Genomic DNA, 22,398 nt, shown 5'->3' on the forward strand with positions numbered 1-22,398 from the left:
TACTGACCGATAAGATGCTGATAAGGCCGCTAGTAATGAGGGTGTACCTGTCTCGTGGCGTCGTAGACAAAAAACAAGGGGATTTTTGTATATTTTATCTTCTACCTACTCGGATGCCAGTCATGTTATCCCAGAGTTATTCAGTATAAATGATATACTTCCATCACGCGAGGCTATAGTTTCTCTCTCTCTCTCTCTCTCTCTCTCTCTCTCTCTCTCTCTCTCTCTCTCTCTCTCTCTCTCTCTCTGTGTGTGTGTTTTGTTACTCAGTGTTCTTCTCATTCTTCTTCGTCTTCTTCATGTTTTGCTCTTCGTGTTCTTGTTCTTGCTCCTCTGCTTCTTGTTCTGCTTCCCTTTCCTCTTCTTCTCTTTCTCCTCCTTCTTGGTTTTAAAATGGATAACTTTTTTTTTCTCCGAGTCCTGTTGTGGACCGAACAAAAAAAGGAAGAAACAAGAAAAAATAAAATAAAACCAGTATGGAGCTGATGACCGACCTTGCTACTCTCTCTCTCTCTCTCTCTCTCTCTCTCTCTCTCTCTCTCTACATCCTGCCATACCCAGCCATTCACCCGTGTCACCTGGCCGTGTTCGAACGCGTGGCTGTGACTTCGGCTTACTTCCCCCCCCCTCTCTCTCTCTCTCTCTCTCTCTCTCTCTCTCTCTCTCTCTCTCTCTCTCTCTCTCTCTCTCTCTCTCCTCGTATTTCCCGGATGCAGTGTATTATACCAGCCACACCCTGCCGTTGTGTACTGTACCGTGACGGGCCCTCAAACGACGGTACAGCTGACTTTATGTATTAGTTAGTGCATTGAAGGTATGTGTTTGTGTTGCATGATAGATAGGTGGATGAAATGTTGATAGATAAATGTGTATGTTTTTTTCTCTCTCTCTCTCTCTCTCTCTCTCTCTCTCTCTCTCTCTCTCTCTCTCTCTCTCTCTCTCTCTCTGTTAGTTTAGTTAATTCATCTACGCACCTTTCCTTCATTCATTTAATAATTTCATGGTTGACTGAGCACACGCATTCCCCCCCCCCCTCTCTCATCTTTTTATTTTTCCCCCTGGTCTCCTTCTTCCTCCTTTCCACCCATTAATGCACGTACCAATTCTTTTTTTTTTTTTCCTCAATTCTCACTCACAAATTTTCATTACTATATATATAATTTATCTACGTTACTGTGATAAATCCTACGCTTTCATTCTACTTCTCTCGTTATTCATTCACTTATACATTACGACAGTGGGAATGAAAGTGTTAATAGTAAACAATATGGTATTATAAGGGATCCGAGAATCTAATAAGTGTTTCAAGAATATAAGAAAGGTTTCAAGAATCTTATAAGACCTTCAATAATCTATAAATGTATGGGTTTCAGAAATACAATAAAGGTTTCGTGAATCTAATAAGGTTTTGAAGAATCTAATTTTAATGGTTTCAAAAATCTAATTAGGGTTTCAAGAATCTATAACTGTAAGGGTTTCAAAAATTTAATAGGAGTTTCGAGAATACAAAGCGTGTTTCCAGAATCTATACATATTAAGGGATTCAAAATATTAATATAAATGTAAGGATTTTGAGAATCTAATAAGGGTTTCAAGAATCTAATAAGGGTTTCAAAAATTTAATAGGAATTTCAAGATTACAAAGCGTGTTTCCAGAATCTATAAATGTAAAGGATTCAAAATATTAATATAAATGTAAGGACTTCGAGAATCTAATAGGGGTTTGAAGACTTTAATATAATTGTAAAAAGTTCATTTCGAGCAGCAAGGGAAAAAAGTGACCACGTGACATGAATTAAATAAGATAAAATAAAATAAACTCGCTGCGTAGAAAATGAAGCGGAAAACATAAACAGAGGAAGTGTGATAAGAAAAGATCATTGGTCGAAGGTCAAATGAACAACGAAATAGTATGTTTCTCTCTCTCTCTCTCTCTCTCTCTCTCTCTCTCTCTCTCTCTCTCTCTCTCTCTCTCTCTCTCTCTCTCTTTCCCCTTGTTATGAATAGCGTTTTTTTTTTTTTAGTCCTTAGATTACGTATATTATTTTTTTTGTTATCAATATATTATTATTAAACTAAGGAACTAAAGTAAACGAACATATACTAAATTAAACTACGTAAATGATAACGAACTAAACTAAGCTAACTGGCTAATAATAATCTAAACTAAGCCACACTAAGCAAAACTGACTAATGACACACTAAACTGAATTAACAAACTAACAAACTCACGAAAACAAACGAAAAAATAAATAAATAAAGATAAAACAATAAAAACAAATAAATAAATAAATGAAAAAGTAGTGAACGAAAAAAACAATGAAAATAAATAAATAGACATATGAAATTAACATAAACCAATAAATTAAATAACGAGAAAAAAAAATAATAATAATATACATAAGATTATATCAAAGAAAACGGGTGAAGGTCAAATCCATATATCAAACAAAACCACTGGATTTATAACTGCCTGACTTTACGTGACCTGACCTGACCTATGCTTCACCACAACAGCCATTTTCTATTCTTGGTGTGATTTTGTGGTGAAGCAGGACAGTGACCCTTAAAATAGTCTGCTCTCTCTCTCTCTCTCTCTCCTCTCTCTCTCTCTCTCTCTCTCTCTCTCTCTCTCTCTCTCTCTCTCGTAATTAACTTTTTCTTGTTTTTATCTAATTTTCGTGGATAATTTTTCGTTTCACTACACCTCTCTCGAAGAAGAAGAAGAACAAGAAAAGAACAAGAAGAACAAGAAAAAGAAGAACAGGAACAAGAACCAGAAGAACCAGAACAAGAACAAGAACAAAGGAGAACAACAGGAGAGAGAGAGAGAGAGAGAGAGAGAGAGAGAGAGAGAGAGAGAGAGAGAGAGAGAGATCATTATATACATTTTTTCCCACATCTATTTACTTATGTACTTATCATCATCATTTACTGTTTATTTGGCATTTCTCTTATTCTCTTTATACATACCTCTTTTCTCCTTTTCTATGGCGATGAGTGTGTGGCAACGTAGCATTTGAACAGAGAGAGAAGAGCTATGTTCTCTCTCATTATCCCTGGAGAGACACGGTAGTATGTGATTGTCCCCCTGAGAACCGCTATCCACCCTCAGGCTTTGACCAAGTATATTAATGGTCTCTCATTCCTCTGATAGTCAACCGCTGGCGCCTCTGTGACTTGTAAGCTCTATTCAAAAGCGCTTTCTCACCATGTTTATTTTCAAAGGCCACAGATGATTACCGGGTTCCCAAGAGTGTTTATCCTGTTCATAATACAGAAGCCTTGTTAATCTGCTACTAGAACCGTAAGAACTTCCTTAAAAATTCGTGGTTTCACTGACTACTTTCAAAGGCCAAAGAGATGATTAGCAAGGTTCTCAAGAATATTTATCCTATTCATAATGTAGAAACTTTGTTAATCTGTGGCTAGAATGATAAAAGCACCCTTGAAAATGCGTCATTTCAATTAGTCTTTTGAAAGTAGCGAAGGTGCGGCGCAGACGTGTTTCAGAATATGGTCTAATTTCATTGTCTGCGCACGATCCCTAATAAGCAAACAGATAAAATAAACATAAAAACAAAATAACAAAGTAAAAGAAGATCAAGAATTATAGAGCATCGCTAATTCCTTGAGAAAACATAGATTAGAGAAAGAACAAGACGAAGAAAACCGCGTAGTGTGTGTGTGGCCCAGTCTAGGCTACGCAGCAAACTTACACCACATAACGTGTTTGACTCCCATGCACCCCCCCTCCCCATGCACCCGCCCTGCTTTCTCTCCCTCACCCCCCCACCCTCTACCCTTGCCTTCCCCTGAACTTGAACCTGTATCTTGAACTTGTAAAGATGTCAGTGAGAAAGAACATGAAGGGAGGGAAAGGAGGAGAGGAGGGGATGAGCTGGGAAAGGTTACGAGGGAAGAAAAAAAAATAGAAGCTGTGAGAAGGAAGGAAGGGAGGAATGAGGAAGAAAGAAAAGAGTTAGGAGAGGGAGAAAGGTATGAGGAAGAGAGGAGAGATCAGAAGGAGGAGAGGGAGGAGGGAAGGAAGGAATGTATGTGATGAGACAGGAAGAATAATGAGAGAGAGAGAGAGAGAGAGAGAGAGAGAGAGAGAGAGAGAGAGAGAGAGAGAGAGAGAGAGAGAGAGAGAGAGAGAGATGTGGAGGTCAAGTTATTCTATTATTGACTGGTATTTAGAGTGATCATGTAATGTGGGGTTGCTTACACGTCAGGAGAGTATAGCGCGGTGTGTAGCAGTGGTGGCGTGGAGTGGTTACTGATTAGATACTGTGTGTGGGAGTGTTGTATGTGCTCTGCATGCATAAGATTGTTGTTACTGCTACTACTATTACTACTACGACTACTACGACTACTGCTACTACTACTACTACTACGACTACTACTACTACTACTACTACTACTTCTACTGGAGAAGAAAAGATGAAAAGAAGAAACAAAAGATGGTGATGAGAAGAAATATAAAGATGAAGATGATAATGATGGAAACACCACTACCACCACCACCACCACCACCACCACCACCACTAAGGCAGCACCAGAACAAACAAAAATAAAACAAGGGAAGGGAAGGGAAGGAGAGGAGAGGGGAAGAGGAGCGGGCGTTCGTGTCGCCACTTTATGCTTTCATTAAAGTGAATCACGGATAAAAATACACCTCAAATTGACTGCAGGCGGCGAAAAAGGAACACGGGGGACAAAGGGGCAAAAAAGGAGGAAAGGGGGAAAGGGAGAGAGGGTGGCTGGCTGCTTTCAAGGCCACTGGTGGACTGAGACGCAGAGAACTGAAACCTAAGCCAGAGTCGGGATGAGGAGGTCAGGGATTCGAACACTGTGTCACCTGCTCTTTGGCTTCTGTTGTCTGATGCCATATTGACTGATTCGCCTTTTCTCTCTCTCTCTCTCTCTCTCTCTCTCTCTCTCTCTCTCTCTCTCTCTCTCTCTCTCTCTACATAACTGAACTACTTTCTTACATATTTTGTGGTTATAAGGTATTTGTTAATGCATAAATATTAGATTACTAGGTATATGTATGGTTAAATGAATGTTTCCCCTTATATATATATATATATATATATATATATATATATATATATATATATATATATATATATATATATATATATTAATTTATTTATTTATCTATTTATAATTCTACGAATATTTCTATGAGATAGAATAATAAAAGATTAGGAATAACTGCAAACAAAAAGAGAAAAAAACAAATTTGAGACACATAGGTACGAAAAAAGAAAAACTTTAATAACCGCCGTGAATGTTAATATTGTTATGACATTCACTGTATTCACTGTATGGGTGAGTCCATGAGCACGTTGTGTGCATGGAGTGCCTCTATGCGACTCCGTGTGGGTAGCGAGTACATGCGTGAGTCAGCCAGCCAGCGGCGTTGTTAATCTCTCGTTGTATACAGATGCTGCCGCCGTTATCTGTTGCGCTAATGGGAGGAGAGCTGACATAAGCCTATCGGTTGACCTCTGAGGTCTGGGGTCATGAGGGTGTCCGTGCAGGGGCGGATCTAGAAATTTTTTTTCGGCGGGGGGGGGGTTGGTAAAATTTCATAAGTCAACGACAGCCTCTAGATCCCCGGCCCATCCCTCCCCCTGGGTACGGCACTGTACGGGTATATAGATTGTTAGATAAGTGCGGGGCCCATAAGAGCGCGGTGCCCTGGGCACGTGCTTGTTGTGCCCTGGCCCTGCAGGAGAGTGAAAAATTACATCAGACACCGAAAAAATTGAAATCTTGCCTGAGCATCTCGTCCACCTCCGCACAGTAAAGCCCAAGGAACCTCTAGAGGGGGGTTTTTAAAAGTTTGGAGGACAGCGCCCAGAGCCATCTAGCGGCAGCCAGCTTCGCTCCCCAGCTCTCTAGCTTTTAGGGGTATCTTAAATATATTTCTGTTTCAAATATTTTAGTCATCCTAATATTTTTTGGGGGCAGCCCGGGCCATTTGGCTCCCCAACACCCTTCCCATCGCATCCGCGCCTTCATATGCCTATAGCCGACGACACATTCCGTATTATAGTTGCGGCACATTATAAGCGAGGAGTCAGTTCTGTACCAAGGTGTATATACACAAGGTGTATATACACCTTGTTCTGTACCTTCTATCCGCATGCAGTCCAGATTTTCTGGGGGGCGGAGATTTTTTTGCCCCCCCCCCTCTGTATCCGTCCCTGTGTCCGTGTGTATGTGTCTGTGTGTTACCTTTGTCAATTCAGGGATATAATTCATCCATGCTATCCACTTTTCTTGGAGAGACTCAGGAATACAGAGACGGCGACGCGACAAGACGTGTGAGCGAAAGGGAAGGCAAGCTGAGTCACTGTGGGTAGAGTTCACGTGCTTGACTGACTGACTGTTGACGGCGAGAGTGCCTGATCGCCCCTGTGCCTACCTGTGTGTCGTGACTGTATTGCACGGTGACTTGCATACTGTTGTGTAATACATACGGAAAGGCGGTAAAGTCCTTATCCCCGACACACACGCTCGCATCCCGCAAAGGTGTGCCGCCCCTTGCCTGCTGAACGAATTAGAGACGTCGCAGTGAGGCTGGTAGAAACCTATCAGCGCCAGCATTTTTAATTGTCTCCGATTTCCTGGGGCAAAGGGGTGTCTTAGCTAAATTTGAAATCGATGTGCAGGAAAAGTACAGCATGAATTGCTGCACAAGTGTATCTAAAAATTAAAAACATAACCCTTAATATTAATATTCATACTTACTGGTGTATGATAAGGCTTTGTTAATTGAATTATAAGATAAAACTAAAAATAGGTAATGATTTTGATGCTGAAGGACAATATGGAAGGGAGTTCGTTTCAGTATATTTTAGAACCACCATGAACATTAATATATAAACAATAAAAATAGAACATCTGATTTAGCCTTATATGACAGAACAACAACTCATCAATAAGAAAAGATATGAAAACAGTCCTGGAGGTGAGACGGGACGCGAGAACCGGCGAGAAGAGTGAAGAGTCAGAGAGGAGGAGATCGACCTACGCTCAGGGACAGCACGGGGACCACCGAGGAGGAGAGAAACTCACAGATCTACACCCTTTTTAACCCCGTCCTTGCACTGGTAGGTGTAATTCCCCTCATACCACACGCGGCAGAATAAGGAGAACACCACAGAACACTAAACTCAGCCACATTTGTATAATTAGGACGGTGTTAATCTTTCCTCGTCCTTGCTCTCTCTCTCTCTCGCTCTCTGAAGGGACCAGCCGTGAAACTGAAGATGAAAACGCCAATGCTATTTCAGTGTCACCCAGCAAATATCCCGGAGTGATTAGTGATTTAGGAACAATGAATCAAATTTATAGTAGGGAGGAGGTTCATAAATATATATATACCGCTTTCTCCCTACAGGTAAAAATATGAGCGAAGTGTTTGGCATCACCCCACTGCCTGGCGTGGAGTACCCGCTGTCTGTGAGCTACTGCGGGAACTGCACCATGCCCGTTGAGGTGAGGGAAAAGGGTAATGGGTGCTGTGTGAGACTGGGATGGGTTGTGAGATGGGTAGAAAGGAATGGGGAAAAAAAAATAAAGTGTAGGTCTGGAAAGGAACAGTGGGGATAAAAGTATTTTGTATTGGGGTTATTAGAATGGAAAGGAATGGAATGGAAAAAGAAAAATGTCTTGTATAGGCCTGGGATGGATGGAAAGAAAAGGTTTGGGGGAAAAAAAAAATCCAGAATGGGTAGATTCTTGATTTTTTTATTTTTTTTAATTCTTCATCTACAAATATTAATCATTATCAAGTTCTCATTTCTATTGTCATATTTCTTGTTTTTGGAAAGGAATAGAGTTGAGAAAAAGATACTCAAGGAAAGGGGATAGGAATTGTGATAGGAGTAACTGATAAGGTGATGGGGACTAGGAACGCACTTGATGGGACTAAAAGAATGAGTAAGGAAGAAATAATAAAGCAATGGGAAGAGAAGGGGATGTGATAGGAGAAGGAAGAGAATGCACATACGAGGACAAAGTAATGGGTGATGATGGGAATAGGGAAAAAATAATAAAGGAATGGATTATGACGAAATAGAAAAAAGTAAATAAATAGATAAATAGATAAATAAATAAACTAATAGGACTGATAACTTATACCTCATCACTATCATCACCACCACCACCACCACCACCAACTTTACCATTCCTCTATACAATCCCTCTAAGCTGGGCAGTCATCACCACCTCCAGTTTCTCCTTCCCTTCCAGTACTGTGAGTATTACCCCGGCTATGACAAGTGCAAACAGTGGCTGGAGAAGAATCTGCCGGAGCTGTTTGAGAAGCTGATGAACGAGAGTAAGTGTTGGTGTGTGGGTGTGGTGTGGCTGTGTGGTGTGGTGTGCAGTGTGGTGTGCAGTGTGGTGTGGTGTGGTGTGGTTGTGTGGTGTAAGCTTGAAAGTTGGTGATTGAGTGTGATTGAAGATAAGATTTTATAGTGTTAAGACTAGTAATAAAAATAGTAATAAGAAGAATAGAAATAATAAAAAATAATAACAATAATGATAAGAAGAATAGTAATGATAGGAAGAAAATATAATGATAGTAATAATAATATGTAATATGATAATGGTAAATCTTGATTATGGTCTAATTATGTTCCTTAAAAATATCAATGCAAAATTTATATACCTAGATCAACAATAATCTTTAATCTTTCCCTGTAATGCATTTCTTTCAATACATTTTCTTAGTTTTCAACATTTTATTTTTTTATTTTTTAGATTCTATTCACATATGAGGATGAAGATTGAAACTATTCTACTTGGTTCAATAAAAAAAAAAGTATTAAGACTGACTTCTAATTTTGACACCTAAACACTTCTTTACTGGCATTCACTTAACACAGGTGGCAACAGTGGGAGTGGAGGAGGTGGAGGCGAGGAGGGAGGAGCGGAGGAGGAGCGCAAGAGGCAGAAGAGGGGCGGCAAGGGCATGGTGAAGAAGAAGAAGGCTCAGGAGGGACCAAGGAAAGTTGTTGTGTTTGTGGCGCCACGTGGCAAGAAGAGAAACACTGTTATTGTGGGACTGAAGACCTTTGGTGAGTGTGTGTGTGTCTGTGTGTGTGTGTGTCAGTGATCACAGCATACTGTATTCATCCTTTCTCATCCAGTCAGTGAGAAGTAACGGTCTGCTTACAAACAAAACAAGACAAACTAATCTAATAAACTTCCTTCCCGCAGACATTGATCTCAAGTTTGCTGCCAAGTTCTTCGGCACCAAGTTTGCCTGTGGGTCATCGGTGACTGGCGAGGACGAGATTGTGGTGCAGGGCGACATAAAGGACGACCTTATTGACCTTATCCCGGAGAAGTGGCCTGAGGTGAGAAGGAATGGGAGGACTGAGAAGGAAGGGAAGGGATGAGAGGGAAGGGAAGGAATGAGAGGGAAGGGAAGGAATGAGAGAGAAGGGTTTATTTCTTCTCTTCACTTCTTTATACTCATTCCTTCTCTGTTTGTATTGTTTTATCTCTCTCCTCTCTTCTCTTCATATTTTTTCTTTTTTTTTGCTACTTATTCTCTTTCCTTCTCTCCCTCATACCCTTCTTTGTTATGGTTTATCTCTTCTCTCTTCTCTTCATCTCCCTCATTTGTTGTCACCACTTATTTTCTTTCCATCTCCCTACACTCATCAATTCACTCCATTCCGTTCTGCAGATTGACGAGGACAGCATAGAGGACGGAGGTGAACACAAGCGATGATGGAAGCAGTGATTGGCCGACCCTCCGCTGTCCCTCAAACCTCCCTGCCCTTGAGATGCGTATATAAACTCACTGGAAACTGAGATTATGAAATAAAATGCTTCTAAATTCACCTATCTTGATTTTTCTTTGGTATCTCGTGAATTGATGTTGAAAATTGAAGTATCTTGGCATCTATTTATTTATTTATTTATTTATTTATTTTTATTTATTTATTTATTTTTCATCTTTCTTGTTTCTGTCTCTATGCCGCTGTTAAAAATTGAATTATCTCTCAATGTATTTAAATTTTTTCTTTTCCTTTTTTTCGTGTATTTTTATTTCGCCCTTCCTATTCTCTCTCTCCCTCTCTCTCTCTCTCTGTTGGAAATTCAATTATCTCAATATCTTTTTAATTTTCTTTTCTGTTTTATTTATTTATTATTTTTTTCATTTCACTCTTCCTTCTCTCTCTCTCAGGAAGGAAAACATCACATTTCAGTCATGTCCTATTCTATTCACAGACAAAATCTCTCAAACATCTTTCATTTACTTGTATTTTGATCCTACCTCCTCCTTGTATTATAATATCACTCGTACTCTCACTCTGTCTCTCCTGGGAAAGAAAACACATCACATTCTAAAGTCATGTCTTATATATTTACAGAAATCATTCCCTTAAGCTTCTACAAACCACACACCTTACAATCACTTCTTACAATTCACGTTCTATATTTACACACACAGTTTTTTTTAAGCCTTTTATAAATTATCCATCTTAAATTTACTTAGGAGTTCATTGTACATTTTGATCTTGGGAAACGTAAATATTTAAGGTGTACTGCAATAGTTGTATTTGTGGTTTTTGAAGTTGGAAAAGCACAAAAAATAGGGGAAGATGCAGTCATTATTATTATTATTATTATTATTATTATTATTATTATTATTACTAAGTTGCATTCCTTACATTTTTGAAGTTCGGAAACATAAAAAAGATAAGAAAAGATGCATTCATTATTATTATGATTATTACTCTTCTCTGGAATGATGAGAGTGGAAAAAAAATCAAAGCAGAACTATTGAAGAACTTGGAAAACAAAAAAAAAAGGTAAAACAAAAACTCCTTATCATTGCTTTTGTGGAATGAAAGAAGAGAAATACAATTAAAGGAGCACAATTAATGAGGAACTTAGGAAATACAAAAGAATAAGGAAACAGCCATTTTTTACTTATATCTGAAATGACAGAAGAGTAATAATAATAATAATAATAATAATAATAATAATAACGATGATGAACTTAAAATGCTGTACATGTAATATACTTAATCATACTACAAGGAACTAAATGGTACAGCTATGTAATGGAGCCAAATACAGAAAACTTAAATTACACTACTGGTAATATGAGACCAGAGAAGGTTATATGACTGGGAATTGTAAAAGGGAAACATAAGAGACTGAAAACTATACAGGGGGAAAAAAATGGGATGACTGCAAACTGTGTGAGGGAAAATAATTATGACTGGAGATTGCATAGGGAAAATAAGTGACTGGAGATTGTGTGAGGGGAAATATGTGACTGCATGAGGAAAGCTGGTGTGACTGAACACTATGAGGGGAAACATGACACTAGAAGCTGCATGGGGGGAAATAACTATGAGAGGGAGGGAAATAGGTGTGGCTGGGGGATTGTATGGAAAATAGTAAACTGTATGGAGGGAAAAATAAGGGAAATTCCTGTGACTCATAATGTGACAGAAAATTGGACAGTGGAACCCAGCTGACCAAACACTAGCAATGGAGAACAAGAAAAAGGGGAAAAACACAAAAATAAATAAAAAGTACAAGATGAAAATGTAGGTATATAAACATTGATCACTATGCAAATTGTAATACAGTAAAAATGTAACTATAAACTTTGATTACTTACAAAATACACCATAGAAAATTCTACATATCCTTTTATCAACATACACACACACACACACACACACACACACACACACACACACACACACAGGCCTGCATTCTGAAATGCTTTGGTCTCTCTTTCTCTCTCTCTCACCACAACTATTTTCAAAGGCCACAGAGATGATTAGCCAAGTCCACAAGAATGTTTCTCCGGTTAATAATGCAAAAATCTTATTAATCTATCACTAGAACCATAAAAACACCCTTAAAAACCCGTGTCACTTCAAGTAAAGCCTTTTGAAAATAGTGCAGCATATATGGAGCCATTTCAGAATACAGTACAATGACGGTCGCACAAATCTGTAATAATTATGACTACAATAAGTTTACATGTGCATAAGATTCCCCTACAGGACAGTATGGATCACTAACACACTCCTTACATGAGACAGACAGTGTGTACAGGACAGAAAACTAGTACATGGAGGAGGAGGAGGAGGAGGAGGAGGAGGAGGAGGAGGAGGAGGAGAAGGAGGAGGACAGATTTAAGAGTTCTCAGATCCCAGTAACACAGTAAAAGATTAGAGCATATAAAATTATTCAAAAGGCCAACACTTGCATGGTCCTATTTGTCTACTTGTGTGTGTGTGTGTGTGTGTGTGTGTGTGTGTGTGTGTGTGTGTGTGTGTGTGTGTGTGTGTGTATGTGTGTGTGTGTGAGACTTTGGCAGGGCAGGAAAAGGCTCTTGTGATGACAGTGTTTATTGAGCATGAGACAGCAAACAAGAAGAAATAAAAGTATAAAATGTATTTGTGAATGCGCCCATTGCTACTTAATATTTCCCACAGAGAATACTGCAGAGATTCCCTATGGACTCTAATTACTCTGTCTACAACTCTAATATACTATGTAGAAATCCACACACACGCACATGCACACACACACTCATACACACATACATACACACACCTCCAAAAACAAGGACCAAATATTATCTGTGATTTGGCATAAACCATCAGAAGGAATATTTCACCAATTACAACGCACAATCAAAATACATCCACAACTCAGAGAAATACGCAAAAGACCTGGGCAACTTTCGACAATTATACCGAACGTGCAATTAAAAACTAGATTCAGGAGTTGTGTACCGTAACAGTCCGTCTCTGGCAATGCCGTGACCTTAGTGCTCTTTTAAATTAATCTCTCTTTCTCTCTTCACGGGATATTTTGTTTCCCTCTCCATTGTACAGATAAAGGACTACCACATAACAACAGTCTTTAGCATTATTATATTACCTTAGCGTAATCTCATTGAACCAGCCTCTCTTAGCACACAGGATAATATTTACTTCCCTTTCCATTCATCCTTATTTACTAATCCCCTTCTTCCTCTGAGGCATAAGTGTTACGAGTGTTGTGTGCGAGTGTTGCGTCTCAGCACCACAGTAAAAGTGAAGCAATGCAATAATACTGGTTTGTCAGAAGATGTGTCAGCAGTACTTTGATAATACTATACAGTCCCACAGTCTTTAGTCGTTTCTTCTCTTTCGGCTTCATATATAACAAGTACCTATCTGACACCTAGCTGGTTATGAATGTTCTCTAAGGTGGCAACAGTAGAAGCCTCAATTTTTCCCTACTTGTTCCCACACTTTACAGTCCTTTCTCCTCCTTTTCCAGCTTCACATATAACAAAAAGGTATTTAATCATCTGACACCAAGCTCTTTATGAATGTCCTCCATGGTGGTGGTCACAACAAATGAATCTCCATCTCACTTTTACAAACACTGCTTACTTGTTCCCACTCTTCACATCCCTTCCTCCTCCTCTTCCAGCTTCATAAATAACAAGTAGGTGGCCATTCATCCAACACCTCACTCTTCTAGGAATGTTCTTTAAGGGTGTAGCCAGAAGCACATCCTCCTTGCTTGTTCAAACTCTCACCCTCTTTCGGTCTCTACTACCACCTCCCTCACAATTTTCTCACCCTATCTTTCTATCCTCCTAGTGACCTTCCTTTATTATTAGCATCTTCAGCTTCACTCATATACCCAAACACTTTCTTTACAAACTCCTCACTTGCATAACATTTCATTAAGATAAGGTGTAGCGAGCAAGGGGTTAAACTATCATAACAATCAAGAAAATGCACCTGAAAACTCCAATGCTTTCCACCAGACCTGATCACCATAATAAAAAAAATAAAAAAAACCTAATTTAACCTATAATAACCTAACCTAATCTAACTTATAAAAAACCTAACCTAATCTAACCTATGAAAACTTAACCCAACCTGTGAAAACCTAAGTAACCTACCCACAATGCCTCCCATCAGACTCTGTTAGAAGTTGTGATGACACTGAAATGTTTGAGAATACCATGGCTGTCTACTAAGGCCAATGAAATCTGGCTGCCTTTACTTACAGAGCTAGAAGTCACCTTAGCACCAGTCTTATTCCCTCTGCAAGTCTTGTCATGGTGGCCCACAAGCTGGACACACAGGGAAAATATATCTTTTTAGTGATTTCTACATGGAAATATCTGCTGTGATCATCCCTCACCAGAGTACCAATTCAATTTGATCTTTTGACAAATTCATATTCCTCTTTTGAATAATTCATAATCATCTTTTGACAAACTCACATTTATCTTTTGACAGACTCGTTCACCTTTTGACAAACTCACATTCAATCTGTAAACAAAAAAAATGAATACAGAAAAGAAGAAAGAAAAAAAAAAAAAAAAAGGTGATATGACTGACACTTCCAAACTTTTGGGTCACCCTGTATAACTCAAGTACTTGTAAGTCTTCTCAAACTTCCTGGAATTTTAATTAGGTAAATCTTTCCCTCAATCTTACACCTGCTGGAACTACAAATCCCTAATTCCCTCCTTCCCAATTAATTACAGATAACCAAACAATTGAAATATGTTTTGATTGTCTGTCTGTCTGTCTGTCTGTCTGTCTGTGTTGTGGTACCTTAAACCCTGCCAGTCTGTCACTAGCATTGTCTGTCTGTCCGTCTCTCTCACTCTCTCTCTCTCAGTTTGTGGCACCTTATGACTTTGTGGTGATAAATATTGCAATCTCTCTCTCTCTCTCCCTCGCTCTCAGGTACTTCATTTTCACCAAGCCTCATCTCTCTCTGCCTTACACCCAAGATGATGATAATAGTTTGCCTGGTGATTTCTATTTGTGTTTTATTATTCTCTCGCCACATTCTCAGATTATCCTTACAATCACTAACACATACAAAAACTCACAGTCAGCCCATAATAACAACAATGATAATAATAATATTAATAAGTGGTAATGATGTGTGTATTGCATCTGACTCACGCTCAAGAAAGTGATATACAAACACTAACAGACAAACTACAAGAAGAGTCACAAATCGCTCACTCCAAACACAAATACCTAGTTTATTCTCTTCACATTTTTATTTCTTTTGTATTGTTTTTTTCTTCTTTTCTCTGTATTTTTCATTATTTACTTCTCGTAGCTTCTGGCATCAGGTCAAAAATATTCCACTGACTTTTCTTTTCGTCTATTCTGTCCTTATTTCATCCCGATTTGACCATCTCAAAACCTCATAACTTTTCTTTTTTTATCTTTTCTTCTCATTTCACCTGAATGTCTCCACTCCAATCTCAAAAATATCTCATAACTTCTCCTTTTCTTATCTCTTCCTCTATTTCACCCAGGTTTGACTGCTACCTCCCCTAACCCTAAAGCTGAAAACACAACACATATCACCCAGCTCACCTACCACTAAAACCTGTTGCTCCCACACCCTGCGCACCTCACGTGTTAAAAAGACACAAGACACCCAGACAGCAAGCCACATCCAGCCCCCCAGACTCCACCACGCCCTAAATTCACAACCTCCGTTTCTTGCGTGGGCGAGGCGGTGGCGGGTCCTGGGAGACAAATAGTGTCAGTTTGCACGACTCACACTTCACGGTCATGAGGAAGGAGGAACACTGCACCGTGGCCTGCATGGGGTCAAAGGCTGTGTAGCAGGAGGGACACAAGTCAGGGCACACTTCAGTCGGGTATTTGATGATCAGGTAGTTCTCGTTTCTCACCGGCCAGGACTCGCCTTGCGTGCTGCGGCGGAGAGCTGGCTTGTGGACCTTTGCCTTGGTGCCCCACTGCCGGATGAGAGTGGTGCCGGCTATGCTCTTCTTGGTAGTGGTGGTGGTGGTAGTGGTGGTGGTGGTGGTTTGAGTGCTGGTGGTGGTTCGTGCATCATCAATGACCTCCACGTCTGATTGGCTGACAGGTGCTGGCTCTGGCGTTGCTGTTTTTGATGTTCTGGAGGAGCGTGACGGCGATGACTTCCTGGATGTGTCCATGGCACTGCTGAGGATGTCCTGCAATCGACTCATGGTCTGGCCCATTGGCATGGCCTTGGGCGGAGGTGTGGCTCTGCTTGGGGTCTGCTCTGAGGGCTCCTCTGCTGGCCTGGGGCTCTCGTTTGGCACCTCCGTCTGGCTCAGCGAGGAAAATGTGCAGACTTTGACGCCGTGCTCTAGCTGTGGTGTCCTGGCAGGTGTGGCGTCCTCGGGCGTTGGCGGGGCATCATCGGGTACGTCTGACAGGTGGTCATCTTGTGTCTCCATCGGGTCATCGACGGACTCCTCTGACTGTGTGACTGGCAGCTCCATCACAATGACCGGCTCAACCGTCACCTTCTCGGAGGTCACCGCCTGGATGACCGGCAACGCCCTGCTCTCCTCAACCTCAGCTGGCCTAGAGACGGGCGGTGGTGGCTGAGTGACAGCTGTGGGGGGGGGCGTTGCAGTGCGTTCTACTGGCGGAGTCCTGGCCAGGGGTGGGGTGGTGGTGGCCAGCCTGCTACCCTCAGAGTTGGGGCTCCTCGTGTTGTCCACCATCAGGGGACTGCTTGGCCCCGAAAATGCCGAGTGGGCAGCCAGCGCGGCAGTCACAGAGCTTCTCAGTTTGTGGTCAAATGCTTTGGGTTCAGCATTTATCCTCTCCTGGATGTACTTGTGGCAGCGCTCAAAGGCGTAGCACCACGGCCCATAGGACTCCAGCGCCGACAGCCTGGTGATGTAGTCGTGGATCTCTGACACGATCTCCGGAACCGGCGGCGGCTTAGTCTTGCCGGCACAGAAGCGCTTGATGACCAGGTCCTTGCGGATGTAGTAGGACAGGTGCTCTATGGGATCACCCGCCCACTTGCTGAAGCTGTGCACCTTGAAGGGGCTGCTGAAGCACATGCTCTTCTCAGGGTTGTTCAGGTCCTCCTTCAGCAGCTTGCACCCCATGAGTCGGCGGTTGCAGTAGTGGCAGCGCACGAAGCCAAAGAACAGGTGGTGCTTGAACTTGGACACCTTGACATTGGAGTCACACACGTAGCACATCACCATCAGCTTCTCCTTCTCCGGGGGCACCACTGTGGGTTCAAAGAAGTGTGTCTCCTTCCTTAACAATTTCACCTTCTTGGTCTTCAACTCAAGCTGGCTGCTGGTCAATGCCTGCTTGTTATCTCTGGCAGGGGTCACTTCCTTCACCTCCTGCTTGTCCTGCTTCTTGCTCTCCTTGGCTGGGGCTGCTGTCTGCTGCTTGTCATTCTTGGCAATCACCTCTGGGGTCACGTCCATGATATCTGGCAATGGCTTGGTGTGCAAGATGACCTCCTGTTTTGGCTCAACAATGTATACTGTGGTGATCTGATGTGGGGACATGGTGACGTCCTCATTTGCACTCTCATTCTCCTCTGAGGCAGCATCTGGCAGCAACACCATGGAGGGGCTGAGAGGGGTGTTCTTAGAGGGGCCTGAGGTGTCTCCGGTTGTGGTGACTTGTACAGTGTCTGGTTTAGCCTCAGAGTCCCTGGAAGGTGACTGGATGTCAGTAGTGGCTTGAACTGAGTCCTCTGAGATTGTTTCCCCTATGAGCTCTGTGTCCTGTGAGGATTCTGGCGTGTCCTTTGGTGGTGAAGCTTCCCGTGGTGGGCTGTCTAGCGCAGGACTCATTGTAGGGGACAATGGACTCACCTCTTCTGGACTCTTGAGTGCTGTGGGGGTGTCACCTGTGTTGTCTGAGGGTGCAGCAGTATCTCTCTCTGCATCAGTGGGCGAGCCTTGGTCTTCCTCTCTCTGTGTGTCTTGTGGGGACGTCCCACAACCACTCAGAGAAGTGACGTGTACAACCACAGGCGTTACCTTAGGGATTTCTTTCTGGGTGTCCTCTGCAGGGTTACTGGGAAGAGACAGTGGAACAATCCGTGCTACTATGGGAGAGCCGCTGGTGTTCTCCTTGGCAGTGTCTGGTAGAGGTGTCCTGGGGCTACACAACACAGGAACCTCCTCCAAGGCATCTGGATGTACACTTTTGTCCTGCTCTTGGTGTGTGTCTTGTGAGGGTCTCCTGAGGGTATCAGGCACACTGTCTTGCTCCTGTGTGTCTGTATGCATAGCTTTGGGCTCCTGTGAGGCTGGCGAGGGCTGTTCTGGAGGCTGTGAGTCCAGAGGGGCGTCTGATGAAGGGTTGTTGAGAAGTGACATGAACATCTCAGTCTGGGGATGTGTGGATGGCTCCTTAGCACCCTCCCCTTCCTCCGTAGCACCATCTGAACAACTGGAGGTGTCGGCCGGCACTGGGCCCTCTGGGGATGCCTTGGCCTGAATGCTGCTGTCACTCTCTAGGGCTGACTCAAGCTGGTCGATGAGAGGATTAGAGTCGTCGCTGAGGCCAAGATCAAGCTGACTCATGGAGGAGGCTGAGTCCCCGCGCTCCAGCCTGCCCATGGGGGTGCCGTTCTCCTCGCCGTTGCCCTCACAGCTGCCGGGGTACACAGGGTTCAAGGACATGGTCTCCTGTGGGGGCGACTCCTCATGAATTAGGGGTGAGGCGGGGGGCATCCTCAGGGGCAGGGAGGGGGTGTCCCCAATGTGGTTCGCCCTGGTTGTGGTGGCGCTGGTGGCAGGGGTGCTGGTGTTCTGTAGGGGTGATGCCTCGTGGGTCAGGGGTGCAGTGAGGGGTATCCTAACAGACAGGCCAGGGGTGTCCCCATTGTGGTTCATCCTGGTAGTGGTGACAGTAGTGGGGGTGCTGGTGTCCCCTGACAGGTCCAGGTGGTGGGTGGTGGGGGTGAGGTGTGGAGTGGCCTGTGGGTGGAGTGATGGATGGCCCCTCATAGCCTGGTCCTCCCTCACCAGCACCTGGGAGAAGCTGGACGTTGGCGTGGCAGGCAGAGGCTTGTGCAGCGTGGAGGGAGGTGCCCCGCTGCCTGGCACTTTCTTCCCTCCCTCCAGCTCATTGAGGAACGACATGACCATCATCTCATTGTCTGGCTGGATCTTGGGAGGCATGGAGGTGGAGAGCACTGGGGCTGAGTGGACAGGGGTGGGCAGCAGGGGCGGTGGGTATGTAGGTGTGGGAAGAAGAGCTGTGGGGTGTACAGGGGTGGGGAGCAGAGGAGGCTGTGAGAGTCCCGCCCTGGGATTACCAAGTATAGACTCCACACTGTAACTGTGGTCATCAGGTCGTATGTAAGGCTTGCTGGTCTGCTGCTGCTGCTGCTGCTGCTGTTGCTGCTGCTGTGGTGGTGGTGGTGGTGGCTTGTACTGCTGCTGTGGCTGTGGCTGTGGTGGTGTTGGCTTGTACTGCTGCTGTTGTGGTGGCTTGTACTGCTGCTGCTGCTGGTGCTGGTACTGCTGCTGTGGTGATGACATCTGCTGCATCTGTAGTGGCTGGTGGTGCTGTGGGAGGGACTGGTGGTGGTGGTGGTGGGGGTTGAGGTGGTGTGGTGGTGTGTGTGGGGGCGGGGGAGGCTGCTGCTGCTGGTGTGGTGGCTGCTGTTGAAGTGGATGGTGTTGCTGGTGTTGTGGTGGTGGTGGCTGTTGATGTGGTGGTGGTGGTGGTGGCTGTTGGTGTTGTGGTGGTGGTGGTGGCTGTTGATGTGGTGGTGGTGGTGGTGGCTGTTGCTGGTGTGGCTGTGGTTGCTGCTGGTGTGGTGGCGGTGGTGGGTGCTGGTGCTGGTGCTGCTGCTGTGATGGAGGCTGCTGGTGATCTTGCAGCTGTTGTAGGAGGTGTTGCATATACAGCCAGGAGGTCGGGTTGGGCTGGTGGGGACCCTGGGGGCTGTCCATCTTGTGTCACACCTGAGGGGGCAACAAAGTGTCAGCCCCACCACACACTGCACCACCGTCACCACAATGCAGTCTTACAGTAAGGGAGAAAAAAATATAAAAAAATCCTATTCTCTCTTTTTATTCCTCCAATCATGCAAGCAGACATTCACAGTGCCATGGACATTAAGGACAGCCACAGCCATACTAGTCTCTTAAACATCTGTAGCATTGAAAAAATAAATTAATAAATAAATCCTATTCTCTTTTTTTATAGTTCCATTCATTCATACAGACATTCACAGTACTACAGAGGTTAAAAAATGACAACCACAGCCATACTAGTTTTTTTAAATACTCTTGTAGCATAAATAGACAAGAATGACTTCCTGTTCTCTCTTTCTTTTTGTTATGGCCACACAAACAGTCACTCACAGCACTGTGGATGTTAAGAAACAACAACCACAACAATAAACAAAAAATCACAACAATGTCATGTCACTCAACACAGGACTGGACTGCTGCTGTGGCTATCTGGCTTTCCTCCTGCTCAAAACACATTACCAGTGCAGCATGTGAGAGAGAGAGAGAGAGAGAGAGAGAGAGAGAGAGAGAGAGAGAGAGAGAGAGAGAGAGAGAGAGAGAGAGAGAGAGAGAGAGAGAGAGAGAGAGAGAGAGAGAGAGAGAGAGAGAGAGAGAGAGAGAGAGAGAGAGAGAGAGAGAGAGAGAGCAGGGAAGGGATGGAGATGTATGCATATCAGAACCCTTCAGAGCATGAGATGAGCTAAGCCTGGGACTTGCTGTTGCTTGACACCTTCACCTCCCCACACTGGCCACTGTTCACTTGTCACCACACACTTCACTCATGTCTGCACCTCCAGTAAAGTGGCTGAAACAGTGCCACCATTTGCTCTATTTGCATGACAGCAGGCTCAATGTGGTGTTTGTAGCTGTCCATACATACACCAAGTAACAGATTTTACTCTTTAGTTCACAGGTGTGTTTGTTATCATGACACAATCTTTTGATATGTAGAGCTTCACTACTGCTGAGACGAATGTGGAGTGATTCTTTCCCTGGTGGATAAATATGCAAATTACTGATGGGAATAAGATATGTAGGCACAGAGGCATGTCGGGCTGCCAGGCATACTGCAGGGTGAGGGGCTGGCAGGGCCTAGATGTTCCTCAGGGAATCACTCTCAAGGGAAAACTGGTTTGCAGTGCACACAACAAAGGAGTGGAATGTACGGCCAGACAAAATGCTCTCAGCTCCTTCAGTTGTATTCAAGTTCAGGCATGACACATACTGAGCAAGAGAAGGCTGGCACAGAGCTACTTGAGGTGGAGACATGATAAGAAACTGGTATTATTTTTCTCATTCACCGCCTCAGCAGAACAAAAACCATCCTCCAAAATAACTGTTTCATCCAGAATAGTGAGACTGGTGAAAGAGTACAATTTTACTGAAACTTTTCTTATTTTCCCACAATCCATTACTGGGTAAGCACTGACAGGCCACAGTAAGATTAAGTTAGGTTTGGATCAGTCTTGAATGGTGAGGAACCACTAATATTGGTTCAGGAAGGAGGCGAGGAGAAATGTTGATTGGTGCCAAAGACACTGGGATCATGAATTCAAGGGGTAGAGGAAGAGTATAGTATCCGTACCCAACGTGGTAAAACTGCAAGGAAAATGCACAACTGGCAACTCAAGACCTGTCAACCGGGGGCTACAAATCGACACTAGTGCCCCTGACACACCTTGGTCAGCCATGAACACTTGCTGTGTACGCCAGCGTGGGGCAACACTGGGAGCATGCATTACTCAACAATGCTTCCTGTTAGTTCTGATGCTCACACTGTACTCACCCCTGGCAGAAAAAAAAAGCTACCCCACAGTTCAACCACTTACACCGAATGCTAAGCCCAGTGAGTGCTAACACCTACTTATCAATACACGTACCGTTGAGTTGCAGTTCACGGGTCTTGCATCAAAAGCGTCACTCACTAACTCACTCCTTCTCACTGCCTGGTTCGTCTCTTGGCTCCTGTTGGCCAAGATTCACGTGCTGTTTTCACTGCCTCCCCAGTGAGCATCGGCTGGGGCAGGGTGGTGCAGCAGGGGCTCAGCGGCAGGGTGGTGTGAGGTTGTGAGCCTTGCCGCTGTCCCTGTTTGTAAACACCGAATGGCGGGCCCTGCAGCGCCCCTTACCAAGGACCACCAATATAAAAACAGGGAATGTTTATACAAATACCAACAATTATTCAATAAAAAATACTAATAATTATCCAGTATTTCAGAATGGTCCGAGTTGGTTGAGATGACGAACTGAGTTGGAATTTCAGAATGGCCCAAGTTAGAGCTACCCCGTCTTTCGTCCTTCTCTTCCCGCTGGTAGAGGTGAAAATGAGAAAAACAGGTGGGGTACACCACCATAAAACAGCCAATTACAGGCGACCCACATCTTAAATACGGCTAACCCCAATGACCCCAACTGTTTCTCTCATCCTCACCCCTAGTAACAGCGATAAGAGATGGGCGAAAGACCACCACAAAACAGACCTGCGAAAGATAATTATATATACCTACTGCCGCTGGTAGTGAAATTATATAGACACATGCTATTCAGCGTTT

At 43.4% G+C, this 22,398-nt stretch overlaps 2 protein-coding genes and 1 long non-coding RNA gene across 3 annotated transcripts in view; 1 reads left to right on the plus strand and 2 right to left on the minus strand.

Moving 5' to 3' along the window:
- Positions 1-4,273, minus strand: part of LOC135095020 (uncharacterized) — a 12,467-nt gene extending 8,194 nt beyond the window's left edge. Inside the window, exon 1 of the long non-coding RNA XR_010264035.1 lies at positions 4,229-4,273. This is a non-coding gene — a long non-coding RNA (uncharacterized LOC135095020). The remainder of the gene's footprint in view (positions 1-4,228) is intronic.
- A 2,696-nt stretch (positions 4,274-6,969) lies between these two features.
- On the plus strand, positions 6,970-9,875 carry LOC135095019 (density-regulated protein homolog). The gene is made up of 6 exons (XM_063995635.1): positions 6,970-7,127; positions 7,418-7,515; positions 8,272-8,359; positions 8,910-9,101; positions 9,244-9,383; positions 9,719-9,875. Exons 2-6 carry the CDS (start codon positions 7,426-7,428, stop codon positions 9,761-9,763), a joined length of 555 nt encoding a protein of 184 aa, XP_063851705.1. The 5' UTR covers positions 6,970-7,127; positions 7,418-7,425; the 3' UTR covers positions 9,764-9,875.
- A 2,531-nt stretch (positions 9,876-12,406) lies between these two features.
- On the minus strand, positions 12,407-22,375 carry LOC135095016 (histone-lysine N-methyltransferase 2D-like). The gene is made up of 2 exons (XM_063995631.1): positions 21,727-22,375; positions 12,407-19,795 (listed from the first exon to the last, which is right to left on the minus strand). The coding sequence occupies exon 2, from the start codon at positions 19,781-19,783 to the stop codon at positions 15,539-15,541; it is 4,245 nt and encodes a 1,414-aa protein (XP_063851701.1). The 5' UTR covers positions 19,784-19,795; positions 21,727-22,375; the 3' UTR covers positions 12,407-15,538.
- Between the last annotated feature and the right edge of the window lie 23 nt (positions 22,376-22,398).

The sequence above is a fragment of the Scylla paramamosain genome, chromosome 47, assembly GCF_035594125.1.
Source record: "Scylla paramamosain isolate STU-SP2022 chromosome 47, ASM3559412v1, whole genome shotgun sequence".
In the NCBI taxonomy this organism is placed as follows: domain Eukaryota; kingdom Metazoa; phylum Arthropoda; class Malacostraca; order Decapoda; family Portunidae; genus Scylla; species Scylla paramamosain.

Excerpts from the sequence above, each read along its gene's own strand:
- LOC135095019 (XM_063995635.1), top strand. The coding sequence starts at position 7,426 with ATGAGCGAAGTGTTTGGCATCACCCCACTGCCTGGCGTGGAGTACCCG. Across the intron at positions 7,516-8,271 it reads ACTGCACCATGCCCGTTGAG|TACTGTGAGTATTACCCCGG; the intron begins GTGAGGGAAAAG and ends CTTCCCTTCCAG. Across the intron at positions 9,384-9,718 it reads TCCCGGAGAAGTGGCCTGAG|ATTGACGAGGACAGCATAGA; the intron begins GTGAGAAGGAAT and ends TCCGTTCTGCAG.
- LOC135095016 (XM_063995631.1), bottom strand. The coding sequence starts at position 19,783 with ATGGACAGCCCCCAGGGTCCCCACCAGCCCAACCCGACCTCCTGGCTG.